Source organism: Enhydra lutris, unplaced genomic scaffold (genome assembly GCF_002288905.1).
Source record: "Enhydra lutris kenyoni isolate GAN:26980312 unplaced genomic scaffold, ASM228890v2 scaffoldscaffold125, whole genome shotgun sequence".
In the NCBI taxonomy this organism is placed as follows: Eukaryota; Metazoa; Chordata; class Mammalia; order Carnivora; family Mustelidae; genus Enhydra; species Enhydra lutris.
In genome coordinates this window covers 523,650-539,004 of record NW_019154209.1, presented here as the reverse complement: position 1 = coordinate 539,004, position 15,355 = coordinate 523,650, and the positions used below count along the sequence as shown (strand labels likewise).

Below are 15,355 nucleotides of genomic sequence, written 5' to 3'. Positions count from 1 at the left end.
TCAGAGACCATGACCTCTGTCTAGGATTAGTCCATGCCTCTAGGCCAGAGGTCAGCAAACCAGTTCTGAAAAGGGCCAGATAGGATCTGCAGGCCAAACTGTCTCTGTCACAACTATACAACTCTGCTATTGTTGGGGGAAAGCAGTTGTAGACAATACATAAATGAATGAATGTGGCTGTGTTCCAGTAAAACTTGACTGGAATAAAAATTCCAAGTTTTGCATTTTGAGGTAGTTTGACGACTCCTGTTCTAGTCCCTCAGCTCATTCCACCCAAACAGATAAAGAAAGGGTGCCTTTCCTCATCTTTCCTAAGGTTTCACTGTAAAAAATCCCCTGCTTCTACTCTGTCATCTACTTTACCACCCTCTTCTAGTTCCAAACATAGTTCCTTTATAAAAGAGGGAGTTGGGGGAAATTGGAGGGGGAGATGAACCATGAGAGACTGTTGACTCTGAAAAACAATCTGAGGGTTTTGGAGGAGTTGGGGTTGGGAGGTTGGGTGAGCCTGGTGGTGCGTATTATGGAGGGCACGTATTGCATGGAGCACTGGGTGTGGTGCATAAACAATGAGTTCTGGGACACTGAAAAGAAATTAAAAAATAAATAAAAATTTAAAAAAAGATATCATCACTTGCAAAAGTATATAACAGGTTTTTTTTTTTGTATTTTGCAAATAAGGGAAATGAAATTCTAAGAATTTCAGGAAAGGCATATAGTGTATCTGAGTATTCCATGGGCAAGAAATATTCAGTAAGAAAATATTATGAAAATTTGAAGTTCATAAAAAATACTTTCCAACATACGATTTTAGAGCATGTACATATCAGACTCTGGGCATTTGGGCTGATCCTTGACCAAGTGCGATTAATGGCAGATACATTCTCCCACTTTTCCTACCTCCCCCTCTAATGTCTGTGCTCCCTTCCACCCTCTGCCAATTTATCCCCATGGCAGATCAGAGATGGCCCTTAGCAGCTGCCCAACTTGCTGGTACCTGGCCATCGCAGAGCTCAAGCAAGGATACTCGCTCTCGGCCCGCTTTAATTAACTTGCTCTGGAACAGCTTGCCATCGAAGTAAATCCAGGGGCAGCAGTGCTCCCATGGGACTGGCTGGCCACAGGCATCATTAGCAAACAGAGCTGTGTCGACCCCACTCATGAAGAGGGCAGCAAGCTGGATCCCTCGGGCATCCAGTTTCTCAATCTGAAACCACCACAGAGGAAAAACTACTATTAAAAACTTATTGTTATTGGTTACATTTACTCTTGTCCCCATTGTGTTGATTATTCTAGTTAAATTTGAACATGTTGGCTTTTAATTACAGACATCTGAGTTCACTAGTAGCTTCGATCCATGTCATTCCAGGAGAGTTTGAAAGACACTCATTACCCTCCCCCCCCCAAAAGACATCAACTTTAAAACTTTAAAAAGACACCACCTTGAGATACCTTTTTTTGGCCTGTCAAATTATGAAAAAATTTAAAAATTAAAGACAAAAAAGAACACCTGAAGCTGATGAGGAAACACCAAAAGGAAAGCTGTGAGCTCATAGAAGAAAGAATTTAAGTGAGGGAAGATCAAATCACCTTGAGTTCTTGAAGCTGATCGGGTTCATAAAGCTGGGTAGATACTGCCTGAGCAAGGAAAGTGTCAAGCTCATGGCGATGCAGGATTCGGCCACCAGGCCACTGAACCATGTACCTAGAAAATAAAAGCATCATTATTGAGCCACAAAAGCTCATTTGTTCATTTCATAAACATTTTTACTAAGCTAAGAACCTATCATGGACCAGACTCCAGGCTAGGTTCTGGCAATTCCAAAAGAATAAAGTAAAAGCATCTCTGCCTCTGGTTGCTTGCAGTCTGGGTGGTAGAGGAGATAGGCACATTCATCAACAATGACAGGAGAGTGTTAAGTACCAAGATAGAAGAATTTCCAGAGTGCTACACGAGCACAGAAGACAGCAAGGCTGGAAAAGTGAGAGAGGGCATCCTGAAAAAAAGTCAGTAGGAGCTGGGTTTCAAAGGGCCTGTGGAAATAAGTAAAACAAAAGGGGGAGAAAGGATGTCCTAGGTTGAGCAAATAGTACACGTGAAGGCACAGAGTTGTGGAGTTCAGGATGATACAGCAGGTTCCATAATGCTGGAGCTTAGCAGCTTTGCAGTGACAGAAGGCAGGATTAGAAAGTAGGCCAGACGGGGCGCCTGGGTGGCTCAGTGGGTGAAAGCCTCTGCCTTTGGCTCAGGTCATGATCTCAGGGTCCTGAGATCGAGCCCCGCATCAGGCTCTCTGCTCAGCGGGGAGCCTGCTTCCTCCTCTCTCTCTCTCTGCCTGCCTCTCTGCCTGCTTGTGATCTCTGTCTGTCAAATAAATAAATAAAATCTTTAAAAAAAAAAGAAAGTAGGCCAGACTATGGAAACCAGAATGGAGGTTCCTCAAATAATTAAGAATAGAACTACCATATAATTGAGCAATCCCACCTCTGGGAATATGTCCAGAAGAAATGAAAACTCTAACTCAAAAAGAAATATGCAACCTCCATGTTCACTGCAGCATTGTTTATAATAGCCAAGACATGGAAATTACCTAGGTGACCACTGATGGATGAGTGGATAAAGTAGTTGTGGTAATATATGCAAATATAACAGAATATTATTCGACCATAAAAAATGAAGAAATCCTACCATTAGCAATAATATGGAGGAAACTTGAAGGTGTTATGCTAAGTGAAATAAGTCAGACAGAGAAAGACAAATAGTGTATAATTTCACTTATATGTGAAATCTTAAAAATACTGAACTCCTAGAAAAAAAGATCAGAGTTGTGGTTACCAAAGGTGAGGGGATGCTGGGGGAAGGATGGGTTGAGGGAAGGTAGTCAGAAGGTACAAACTTCCAGTTATAAGATAAATGAGTACTAGAGATAAGGTACATGATGACTATAGCTAACACTGCTGTGTGGTATATAGGAAAGTTAAGACAGTAGCTCCTAAGAACTCTCATCAGCAAGAGGAATTTTTTCTTTTTCTTTGTATCTATAGGAGATGATGGATGTGAACTAAACCTATTGTGGTAATCATTTCACAATACATGTAAATGAAACCATCATGCTTGTACTCCTTAAACTTATACAGTGATGTGTATCAATTTTTTCTCAATAAAACTAAAAAAAAAAAAGGCGGGATCATGAAGTGTCTCAAAAAACAGAATTAAGGAATTTGGACCTTGGTTCTGAAAATGTAAGAAGACACTTAAGGATTATCAGCAGGACAGTGATAGTGACTGGCTCATAGGGCAAGAGACAAGAGGCATGGGTACCAGTTGGGAGGCAACTGTAGCAACCTGTGGCCGAAGAGTTATGAACAAAAGCACTGGCCCGGGGATGGAGAGGACCAGGGGACGAACACAAGAACATAAGGAGATAAATCCATAGGATTTGGTCACGCATGTTATGGAAAGGGGGTAAAGAAAAAAAGAGGAGTCTAAGATTCATAGAATTCTGGCTTGGGCAGATGGCTAGATGATGGGGCCATTCCCTAAGACAGGAAATTCACTAATTAAAAGCAGTAAGGACTCATTGATGAGTATTTGACCCGAACTTCATGAATTGAGTATGTTTTAATGTTCTAAGCACAGAAAATGCAGAAAGAGGAAGAGAAAGACGAAAAAAAAATACATCTATGTCTTTGTCCATAGCTTCCTGAAGACCCACAAGACAATGATGATTCACATTTATTGGAGCTGTGTGAGAAAGCTGGCATTTAAAGCAAAGGCTGGTCTCTTCTGAGTGGCACATGGAATGAATTCCTGGGGACTCTGATCCCATTACTACTACTAGGAGGCAGTATGGTGCCCTGGAAAGAGCCTGGGCTCTGCAGCCAGGCACCCCGCCTTTGAATCTCTAACCTGCTGTTTCCTCACCCAGAACGATCACAACAGCACAGATAGTCCTCCTGCCACTACTCTTTCTTCAAGCCCAACTGTCATTTCCCTGAACTCAAGGGTATTTCTGGGACTACAGGACATGCCAACAAGTTCTGTTGCTTCTTTACAAACGAAGTTCTAAATGACTGGGCTTTCCAGGAGGTATCCTCCTGGGCCACAAATAAAGAACAATTTCTACCATCTTCCCTGTCCACACATTCTCCCTTTAGAAAATGTATTTATAGCTTATAATCTAATCTTTAAAAAAAAGATTTTATTCATTTATGAGAAAGAGTGAGCACAAGGTCAGGGAGGAGCAGAGGAAGAGGGAGAAGCACACTCCCTGCTAAGCAGGGAGCCCAGCATGGGCCTTGATCCCAGGACCCTGGGATCATGACTTGAGCCTAAGGCAGATGCTTAACTGATTGAACCATGCAAGCACCCCTATTTTACACTTTTTGATGCTATATTATACAGTGCACACAATTCAGAGCTTTTATCTTCTCTCAATATAAAATACTTTCCTTTGTCAGTGTTTTGTTTTTTTTTTTTTTGCCTTGGGAACTATTTTATTTACTAATACCGTTTCTTTCTTTTGATTTATACTTCATTGATTTACCTTTGCCCATTCTTTTATTTTTAATCTTTCCATCTGATTTTGTTGGCAAAATGTGAAGCAAAAATAGAAGAAAATGAACAGAAATGCAATTATAGTGGGAGACTTTAGCATACTACCATTAAGCTTCAATATGTAAAATGCGCCTGAAATACATTTAAAATCACAGAAGATTTGAGCAATACAATAAATAAGGTTCAAATGCTTGGTTGATTTTGTACAAAGAAAACATATGTCTTTCAAGTGGCCATGTGAGATCTCATGAGATCTAGGACCTTGTCCGTTTGGCCTTGTCTATTGTCTTCTTTCTTATTCATATTTATTATATACTATATAACATAGTACATGGCATAGAGTAGGTATCGGTAAATATTTATTAGGGCACTGACTGAATGCATCAACCAGGTCATGGAAAAAAAAAAGCGCCAAACCAAAAAACCTCCACAAAAATCCTCCAAAGGCAAATTGTACCAGTCATATCCTGACTACTATGAAAGAAAAACTGACCTAAAGGAGCTCCTAAAGAAGTCAAGTGTGGGAAACAGGCAGGCTCACTGAAAGACAAATACAATGAGAGGGATGTGACTTTACAAGTTGAACAGGTTGTTTTGGGTGCTCTTAGGAAAGAGTGACTAAATTCACCCGGGAGAATCAGAGGCGGCCTCACAGAGAAGAGAACATTTAATTTCCTAAGGATGTGAGATTTTTGGTTGGCTTGGTTTATACTTGTTAACGTTAATTTGCATTTTTTCACATTTCTCTAACTCTAGCATGATGCATGGCAGAATGGATGTGCAAAAAATGTTTGCTGAGGGGGAGGAGTCAAGATGGCGGAGAAGTAGCAGGCTGAGAGGACATCAGGTAGCAAGAGATGAGCTAGATAGCTTATGAAACCATTCCAAACACCTACAAATCCAATAGGAGATCGAAGAGAAGAAGAGCAATAATTCTAGAGACAGAAAATCGACGACTTTCTGAAAGGTAGGTCCACCAGAGAAGTGAATCCAAAGCAATGGGAAGATAGACTGTGGGGAGAGGGGCCGGCTCCCAGCAAGCGGCAGAGCAACGGAGCACAAAATCAGAACATTTGAAAGTCCGTTCCACTGAGGGACATCGCTCCAGAGGCTAAACCGGGGTGAAGCCCACGAGGGGACAGCATGGCTTCAGGTCCCGTGGGGTCACAGAAGGATCGGGGGTGTCTGAGTGTTCCAGAGCTCGCAGGTATTAGAACAGGGAAGCTGGCTACAGAGACAGAGCCGAGGAGTGAGCTCTCAGCTCGGGGTCACCTTCAACCATAATCCATGGCAAAAGTCACTGCTCTGTGAGTGGGGTCCCCACAAGATCCAGGGAGAACCCCCCTGGAAGAGCTCAGGGATCTGCGGGGTTCGGAGACTCCAGGCGGAGCTGTGTGCCAGAGACAGAGATGCTTGGTCGCAGGCTGGGTGAGCTTGGAGCACAGCTGGAGGCCGGGAAGACAGGAGTGATTGAGCATTTTTCTCTGAGGGCACACTGAGGAGTGGGGGCCGGAGATCTTGGCTCCTCTGGGCCAGGGATTGGGAGGCCACCATTTTCATTCCTGTCCTCTGGAACTCTATGGAAAGGAAAGCGTTCAGGGAACAAAAGCTCCCAAAAGCGAACCCGAGGGGATTACTTAGCGAGGCCTGGTAAAGGAGGTGCAATTCTGCCTCGGGCAAAGGCACTTGAGAATCACTACAACAGGCCCCTCCCCCAGAAGATCAACAAGAAATTCAGCCAAGATCAAGTTCACTTACCAAGGAGAACAGCGGAATTCCAGAGGAGGAGAAAACAAAGCATGGAATTCATGGCTTTCTCCCCATGATGCTTTAGTCTTGCAAAGTTAATTAATATTTTTAATTTTATTTTTTTCTTCTGCTAAATTTTTTTAAACTATTACCCTTTCCTCTTTTAACGTTTTTTAACTAGTTTATCTTAACAATACCTTTCATTTAAAAAAAATCTTTTTTGAACCTTCATTATTATAGTCAGATTTTATCCTTCATTGTATCTAACTTTATTTTTTGTATACACATAGGGATTTTTCTTCTAAAAAATTTGGGGTACAACTTCTTCTAATAGATCAAAATACACCCTAAATCTAGGACCGGGCTTCTTCTAGTCTCCAGCCTGAGCAAATTCTCTCCACCTTCTTTTTCTTTGTTCTCCCAACCAACTTACCCTATCAACTCCTTTTTTTAGAAATTAAAAAAAATTTTTTTTCATCTTTATAGTCATATTCCATCCGTTCATTGTGTTTACCTTTACATACGTTTTTCATTCTTTAAAATTTTGGGAGGTAGTTTCTTCTAAGAGACCAAAATACTCCCCAAATTAAGTGGGTGACCCTGTTCTAGGCACCAGTCTAAAATATTTTCTTTTTTATATTTTTTATTTGTTTTCTTTTTAAAATTTTTTTTTCTGAACTTCTTTTTTACCCTTTTCTCCCCCCCCCCCCCACAATTCGGGGTCTCTTCAGATTTGGTTAAAGCACATTTTCCTGGGGTCTTTGCCACCCTCTTAGTACGTTATTTTCTCCTTCATATATTCTTATCTGGACAAAATGACAAGGCAGAAAAACTCACCACAAAAAAGAAAAAAAAAGAACAAGAGGCAATACCGAAGGCTAGGGACCTAATCAATACAGACATGGGTAATATGTCAGATCTAGATTTCAGAATGACCATTCTCAAGGTTCTAGCCGGGCTCACAAAAGGCATGGAAGATATTAGAGAAACTCTCTCGTGAGAAATAAAAGCCCATTCTGGAGAAATAAAAGAACTAAAATCTAACCAAGTTGAAATTTAAAAAAAGCTATTAATGGGGTACAATAAAAAATGGAGGCTCTTACTGCTAGGATAAATGAGGCAAAAGAGATAATTCGTGATATAGAAGACCAAATAATAGAGAATAAAATAAAGAAGCTGAGCAAAAGAGAGACAAACAACTACTGGACAACGAGGGGAGAATTTGAGAGATAAGTGATACCATAAGAAGAAACAATATTAGAATAATTGGGATTCCAGAAGAAGAGAGAGGGGAGCAGAAAGTATATTGGAGAGAATTATTGTAGAGAATTTCCCTAATATAGCAAAGGGAACAAGCATCAAAATCCAGGAGGTGTAGAGAACCCCCCTCAAAATCAATAAGAACAGGTCTACACCCCATCATCTAATAGTAAAATTTACAAGTCTTAATGACAAAGAGAAAATACTGAAAGCAGCCCGGGAAAAGAAGTCTGTAACATACAATGGTAAAAATATTAGATTGGCAGAAGACTTATCCACAGAGACCTGGCAGGCCAGAAAGAACTGGCATGATATATTCAGAGCACTAAATGAGAAAAACATGCAGCCAAGAATACTATATCCAGCTAGGCTATCATTGAAAACAGAGGGAGAGATAAAAAGCTTCCAGGACAAACAAAAACTGAAAGAATTTGCAAACACCAAACCAGCTCTACAGGAAATATTGGAAGGGGTCCTCTAAGCAAAGAGACACCCTAAAAGTAGTAGACCAGAAAGGAACAGAGACAATATACAGTAACAGTCACCTTACAGGCAATACAATGGCACTAAATTCATATCTCTCAATAGTTACCCTGAATGTAAATGGGCTAAATGCCCCAATCAAAAGACACAGGGTATCAGAATGGATAAAAAACCAAAACCCATCAATATGCTGCCTACAAGAAACTCATTTTAGACCCAAAGACACCTCTAGATTTCAGGTAAGGGTATGGAAAACAATTTACCATGCTAATGGATATCAAAAGAAAGCTGGGGTGGCACTGTTTATATCAGATCAATTAGATTTTAAGCCAAAGACTATAATAAGAGATGAGGAAGGACACTATATCATACTCAAAGGGTCTGTCCAACAAGAAGATCTAACAATTTTAAGTATCTATGCCCCTAACATAGGAGCAGCCAACTATATAAACCAATTAATAACAAAAGCAAAGAAACACATTGACAATAATACAATAATAGTAGGGGACTTTAACACTCCCCTCACTGAAATGGACAGATCATCCAAACAAAAGATCAACAAGGAAATAAAGGCCTTAAATGACTCACTGGACCAGATGGACATCACAGATATATTCAGAACATTCCGTCCCAAAGCAACAGAATACACATTCTTCTCTAGTGCACATGGAACATTCTCCAGAATAGATCACATCCTGGGTCATAAATCAGGTCTCCACCGGTATCAAAAGATTGGGATCATTCCCTGCATATTTCAGACCACAATGCTCTGAAGCTAGAACTCAATCACAAGAAGAAATTTGGAAAGAACCCAAATACATGGAGACTAAACAGCATCCTTCTAAAGAATGAATGGGTCAACCAGGAAATTAAAGAAGAATTTTAAAAATTCATGGAAACAAATGATAATGAAAACACAACGGTTCAAAATCTGTGGGACACAGCAAAAGCAGTCCTGAGAGGAAAATACATAGTGATACAAGCCTTTCTCAAGAAACAAGAAAGGTCTCAAATACACAACCTAACCCTATACCTAAAGGAGTTGGAGAAAGAACAACAACAACAACAACAACAACAAACTAAACCCAGCATGAGAAGAGAAATAATAAAGATCAGAGTAGAAATCAATGAAGTAGAAACAAACAAACAAAAAAAAAACAAAAAACAGAATAAATCAATGAAACTAGGAGTTGGCTTTTTGAAAGAATTAATAAGATTGATAAACCCCTGGCCAGACTTATCAAAAAGAGAAGAGAAAGGACCCAAATAAATAAAATCATGAATGAAAGAGGAGAGATCACAACCACCACCAAAGAAATACAAACAATTTTAAGAACATATTATGAGGAACTCTACAACAACAAATTTGACAATCTGGAAGAAATGGATGGATTCCTAGAGACATATAAACTACCACAAGTGAACCAGGAAGAAACAGAAAACCTGAACAGACCCATAACCAGTAAGGAGATTGAAACAGTCATCAAAAATCTCCAAATGAACAAAAGCCCAGGCCAGATGGCTTCCCAGGGGGAATTCTACCAAACATTTAAAGAAGAGTTAATCCCTATTCTCCTGAAACTGTTCCAAAAAATAGAAATAGAAGGAAAATTTCCAAACTCATTTTATGAGGCCAGCATCACCCTGATCCCAAAAACCAGACAAAGACCCCATCAAAAAAAGAGAATTACAGACCAATATCCTTGATGAACACAGATGCGAAAATTCTCACCAAAATACTAGCCAATAGGATCCAACAGTATATTAAAAAGATTATTAACCACGACCAAGTGGGATTTATTCCAAGGCTGCAAGGTTGGTTCAACATCTGCAAATCAATCAATGTGATACAATACGTTAATAAAAGAAAGAACAAGAACCATATGATACTCTCAATAGATGCTGAAAAAGCATTTGACAAAGTACAGCATCCCTTCCTGATCAAAACTCTTGAAAGTGTAGGGATAGAAGGCACATACCTCAATATCATCAAAGCCATCTATGAAAAACCCACAGCAAATAGCATTCTCAATGGAGAAAAACTGAGAGCTTTTCCGCTAAGGTCAGGAACACAGCAGGGATGTCCACTATCACCACTGCTATTCAACATAGTACTAGAAGTCCTAGCCTCAGCCATCAGACAACAAAAAGAAATTAAAGGCATCCAAATCAGTAAAGAAGTCAAACTATCACTCTTTGCAGATGATATGATACTCTATGTGGAAAACCCAAAAGATTCCACTCCAAATCTGCTAGAACTTGTATAGGAATTCAGTAAAGTGTCAGGATATAAAATCAGTGCACATAAATCAGTTGCATTTCTTTAAACCAACAACAAGACAGAAGAAAGAGAAATTAAGAAGTCAATTCCATTTATAATTGCACCCAAAACCATAAGATACCTAGGAATAAACCTAACCAAAGAAGCAAAGAATCTATACTCAGAAAACTACAAAGTAAACACCCAAAGAACAAATAATCCAATCAAGAAATGGGCAGAGGACATGAACAGACATTTCTGCAAAGAAGACATCCAGATGGCCAACAGACACATGAAAAAGTGCTCCACATCGCTCAGCATCAGGGAAATACAAATCAAAACCACAATGAGATACCACCTCACACCAGTCAGAATGGCTAAAATTAACAAGTCAGGAAATGACAGATGCTGGTGAGGATGTGGAGAAAGGGGAACCCTCCTACACTGTTGGTGGGAATCCAAGCTGGTGCAACCACTCTGGAAAACAGCATGGAGGTTCCTCAAAATGTTGAAAATAGAGCTACCTTTTGACCCAGCAATTGCACTACTGGTTATTTACCCTAAAGATACAAATGTAGTGATCCGAAGGGGCACGTGCACCCGAATGTTTATAGCAGCAATGTTCACAATAGCCAAACTATGGAAAGAACCTAGATGTCCAACAACAGATGAATGGATAAAGATGATGTGGTATATATATACAATGGAATACTATGCAGCCATCAAAGGAAATGAAATCTTGCCATTGCGACAACGTGGATGGAACCAGAGGGTATTATGCTTAGCAAAATAAGTCAATCAGAGAAAGACAACTATCATATGCTCTCCCTGATATGAGGAAGTGGAGATGCAACGTGGGGGGTCTGGGGGGGGGTAGGAAAAGAATAAATGAAACAAGATGGGATCGGGAGGAAGATAAACCATAAGAGACTCTTACTGTCACAAAACAAACTGAGGGTGACTGGGGGGAGGGGAGGCAGGGAGAAGGTAGTGGGGTTATGGACATTGGGGAGGGTATGTCTTATGATGAGTGCTGTGAAGTGTGTAAACCTGGCGATTCACAGACCTGTACCCCTGGGGCTAGTAATACAGTATATGTTTATAAAAAAAAATTAAAACATTAAAAAAATGTTTGCTGGAAATATGAGTCTACAGCAGGATATTCATAAGGAAACACTAGCTCCATCTTTTGGCCAATGCTGCTAATCATCCAGCCTTGAATGAATTACACGAAAGAGAGGACAGTGTCCAAAGAGAGTGAATGAGACAAGAGGAAACAGTAATTATTAAATCAACCAATATTTGGTGATGCTCATCATGTGTTATTTTTTAAATCATATGATTCCATTGGGGATTTATTCTGGAAAAAAATCACAGGATTACTAATTCCCCATGACAAGACAGCTTGATTACTCTTAGTAGTATTTACGTTATTATAAAGATTTTTTTAAAAAATTATTTATTTCACAGAGAGAGAGATCACAAGTAGGCAGAGAGGCAGGCAGAGAGAGAGAGAGGGAAGCAGGTCCCCCCACCAAGCAGAGCGCCCGATGTGGGGTTCGATCCTAGGACTCTGAGACCATGACCTGAGCCAAAGGCAGAGGCTTAACCCACTGAGCCACCCAGGCGCCCTATGTTATTATACATACTACGTACAAACATTATATATTACAATATATGCAGCAAACTATAAGTTACTCATATGACCAACATTTACTAAATGCCTCTTGTATTCTAGACACTCTGCCATAAATGTTATGTACATAGAACATAGTAGCAAAGAATACATACTTGGAGTCTGACATAGTTGGTCCCAATCTAGGTTCTACTTCTTTTCTATGTGATATCAGGCAAATGCTTCTTCAGCTTCTAGGGGCTGTAGTTCTCTTCCTCATCTCTAAAATGGGGATAATACTACCTACATCTCAAAAGGTTGTAATAAGTAAAGGAGAAAATGCACAGAAAAGCACTTAGCAGAGTGCCTGCCATAGCAGCACTACTGGTTACCATTTGTAGCTGAACTAATTATGGTCTAAGTCTTCCTTTACTATTTGGTGAGGCCCTCATATCATATATTAAATTCTCATTTATACAAGGATCTGTTTCTACCCTATTTATTCTATTTTTATTTCTTATGCCAGTACCATGCTGACTTAAGTTTTAAATATGCTTTAATATATGGTAGTTTCCCCATTTACTTCACTTCTTTTAATTTTAAGTAATATTTATGATTTTATTCTGATTTCAAATGTTCATTATCATTCAGAAAATAGGAAAAAGGCAACAACAAAGTATAAAGGAAATGAAAGATAAACACGGAAATAATCTGCACTCTTACCATTCAGATATTACCACTGTTAAGATTATGATTTTGGCTTCCTTCTTCCTAGCATCTCGAATCTCAATTTTCTCTATTTCAATAAATAGAATTCTGTATCTTACTTTTTTCACTCAATAAACATTATGAGAACTCTTCATTCATTAATTACTTTTCAAAAACATTTACCTTTCATTTTCTTTATTTCTTTATTTTATTCATTTGATGGGATGCCTGGGTGGCTCAGTGGATTACATGTCTACCTTTGGCTCAGGTCATGATCCCAGGACCCTGGGATCGAGTCCCACATCTAACTCTTTGCTCAGTGGGGATCCTGCTTTTCCCTCTCCCTCTGCCCCTCCCCCAGCTTGTGCATGCTCTTTATCTCTCTCTCCCTACTCTCTGTCAAATAAATAAATAAAATCTTAAATTTTTTTTTTCATTTGAGTATAGCTGACACACAATGTTGTGTTACATTAGTTTCGGGTGTACAACTCAGTCATTTTATATATATATATATATGATTTTATTTGTGAGAGAGAGAATGAGCAATAGGGAGGGGCCAAGGGAGAGGGAGGGAGGAGGGAGAGAGAGAGGACCGGACTCTCCCCTGAACAGGAAGCCCAGTGAGGGGCTCAATCCCAGGACCTGGAGATCATGACCTGAGCTGAAAGCAGATACTTAACTGACTGAGCCACCCAGATGTCCCAAGTTTATATATTATGCTCTGCTCACAAGTGTAGCTACCATCTGTTACCATACAAAGCTATTAAAATATCACTCACTATATTCCCTATGCTGTGCCTTTTATTCCCATGGCTTACTCATTCCATAAATGGAAGCCTCTATCTGCCACTCCCCTTCACCCACTTTGCCCAGCCCCCACCCATTGTCCTCTGGCAACCATCACATTGTTCTCTGTATTTATAAGTCTGATTCTGCTTTTTGTTTGGTTAATTCATTTGATTTTTTAGATTCCACATGTAAGTGAAATCATATGGTATTTGTCTTTTTCAGTCTGAGTTATTTCACTTATCATAATACCCTCTAGGTCCTTTCATGTTGTCTCAATTGACACAATCTCATCTTTTTGTATGGCTGTGTGAAATTCCATTACACACACACACACACACACACACCCCATTCTTATCCATTCTTCTATTGATGCACAGTTAGGTTCCTTCCATATCTTGGCCATTGTAAATAATGCTGTAATAAACACAGGGGTGCTTATGTCTTTTTGCAAATTTTTTTTAAGATTTTATTTACTTATTTGATAGACAGAGACCACAAGTAGGCAAAGAGGCACACAGAGAGAGAGAGGAAGGGAAGCAAGCTCCCAGCGTAGCACAGAGCCTGATGTGGGGCTCGATCCCAGGACCCTGGGATCATGACCTGAGCCGAACGCAGAGACTTTAACCCACTGAGCCACGCAGGCACCCCGCTTATGTCTTTTTGAATTAGTATTTTTGTATGGGTAAATACCCAACAGCAGAATTATTGGATCATATGGTATTTCTATTTTTAATTTTTCAGGAACCTCCATACTGTTTTCCACATGGCTGTACCAATTTACTTTCCATCTACAGTGCTCCAGGGTTCCTTTTTCTTCACATCCTCATCAACACTTGTTATTTCCTGTACTTTTGATTTTGGCTATTTGACAGGTGATATCTCACTATGGTTTTGATTTGCATTTCCCAATAGTGAGTGGTGTTGAGCATCTTTTCATGTGTCTGTTAGCCATCTGGATGTCTTTGGAAAAATGTCTATTTAAGCTCTCTGTCCATTTTTTAATTGGATTGCTTTCTGGTGTTGAATTGTAGAAGTTCTTTATGTATTTTGGATATTAACCGCTTAGCAGATATATCATTTGCAAATATCTTCTCCCATTCAGTAGGGTGTCTTTTTGTTGATTTTTTTCACTGTGCAAAATCTTTTTGTTTTGGTGTGGTCCTAATAGTTTATTTTTGTTTTTGTTCCTCTTGCCTTAGGAGACATATCTAGAAAAATGTTGCCAGGCCAATGTCAAGGAAGTTAGTGCCTATGCTCTCTTCTAGGATTTTTATGGCTTTAGGACTCAAATTTAGGTCTTTAATCCATTTTGAATTTATTTCTGTGTAAGTCGTCAGAAAGTGGTCCAGTTTTCCCAGTACCATTTATTGAAGAGACTATCTTTTTCCCCATTGTATAGTCTTGCCTCCTTTGTTACAGATGAATTGACCATGTAAGTGCGGGCTTATCTCTGGGGTCTCTATTTCATTTCTCTGATCTTTGCGTCTATTTTTGGGCCAGTACCATACTGTTTTGATTACTACAGCTTTGCAGTATATCTTAAATCTGGAATTACGATACCTCCAGCTTTTTCTTTCACAAGATTGCTTTAGTTATTCAGGGTCCTTTGTGGTTCCACACAAATTTTAGTATTATTTCTTCTAGTTTTGTGGCAAATATTGGTATTTTGATAGGGATTGCATTGAATGTGTAGATTGCTTTGGGTAGTATGGACATTTTAACCAAAAACATAATTTTTTTTTAAAGATTTTATTTATTTATTTGACAGAGAGAAATCACAAGTAGGCAGAGAGGCAGGCAGAGAGAGAGGAGGAAGCAGGCTCCCTGCTGAGCAGAAAGCCCGATGTGGGGCTTGAACCCAGGACCTGGGATCATGACCTGAGCCGAAGGCAGCGGCTTAACCCACTGAGCCACCCAGGCGCCCCCAAAACAT

The 15,355-nt window shown here is 39.7% G+C and overlaps 1 protein-coding gene across 2 annotated transcripts in view; it reads right to left on the bottom strand.

The window, feature by feature from the left end:
* LOC111139931 (family with sequence similarity 120C) overlaps positions 1-15,355 on the bottom strand; it is a 111,235-nt gene that overhangs the window by 9,438 nt on the left and 86,442 nt on the right. Inside the window, exons 11-12 of one of the 2 annotated variants that reach the window (XM_022492344.1) lie at positions 1,591-1,705; positions 998-1,207 (exon numbers count right to left, since the gene is read on the bottom strand). In XM_022492344.1, the coding sequence (XP_022348052.1) occupies positions 998-1,207; positions 1,591-1,705 (325 nt within the window). The remainder of the gene's footprint in view (positions 1-997; positions 1,208-1,590; positions 1,706-15,355) is intronic. The other variant, XM_022492345.1, reaches the window with a different exon arrangement.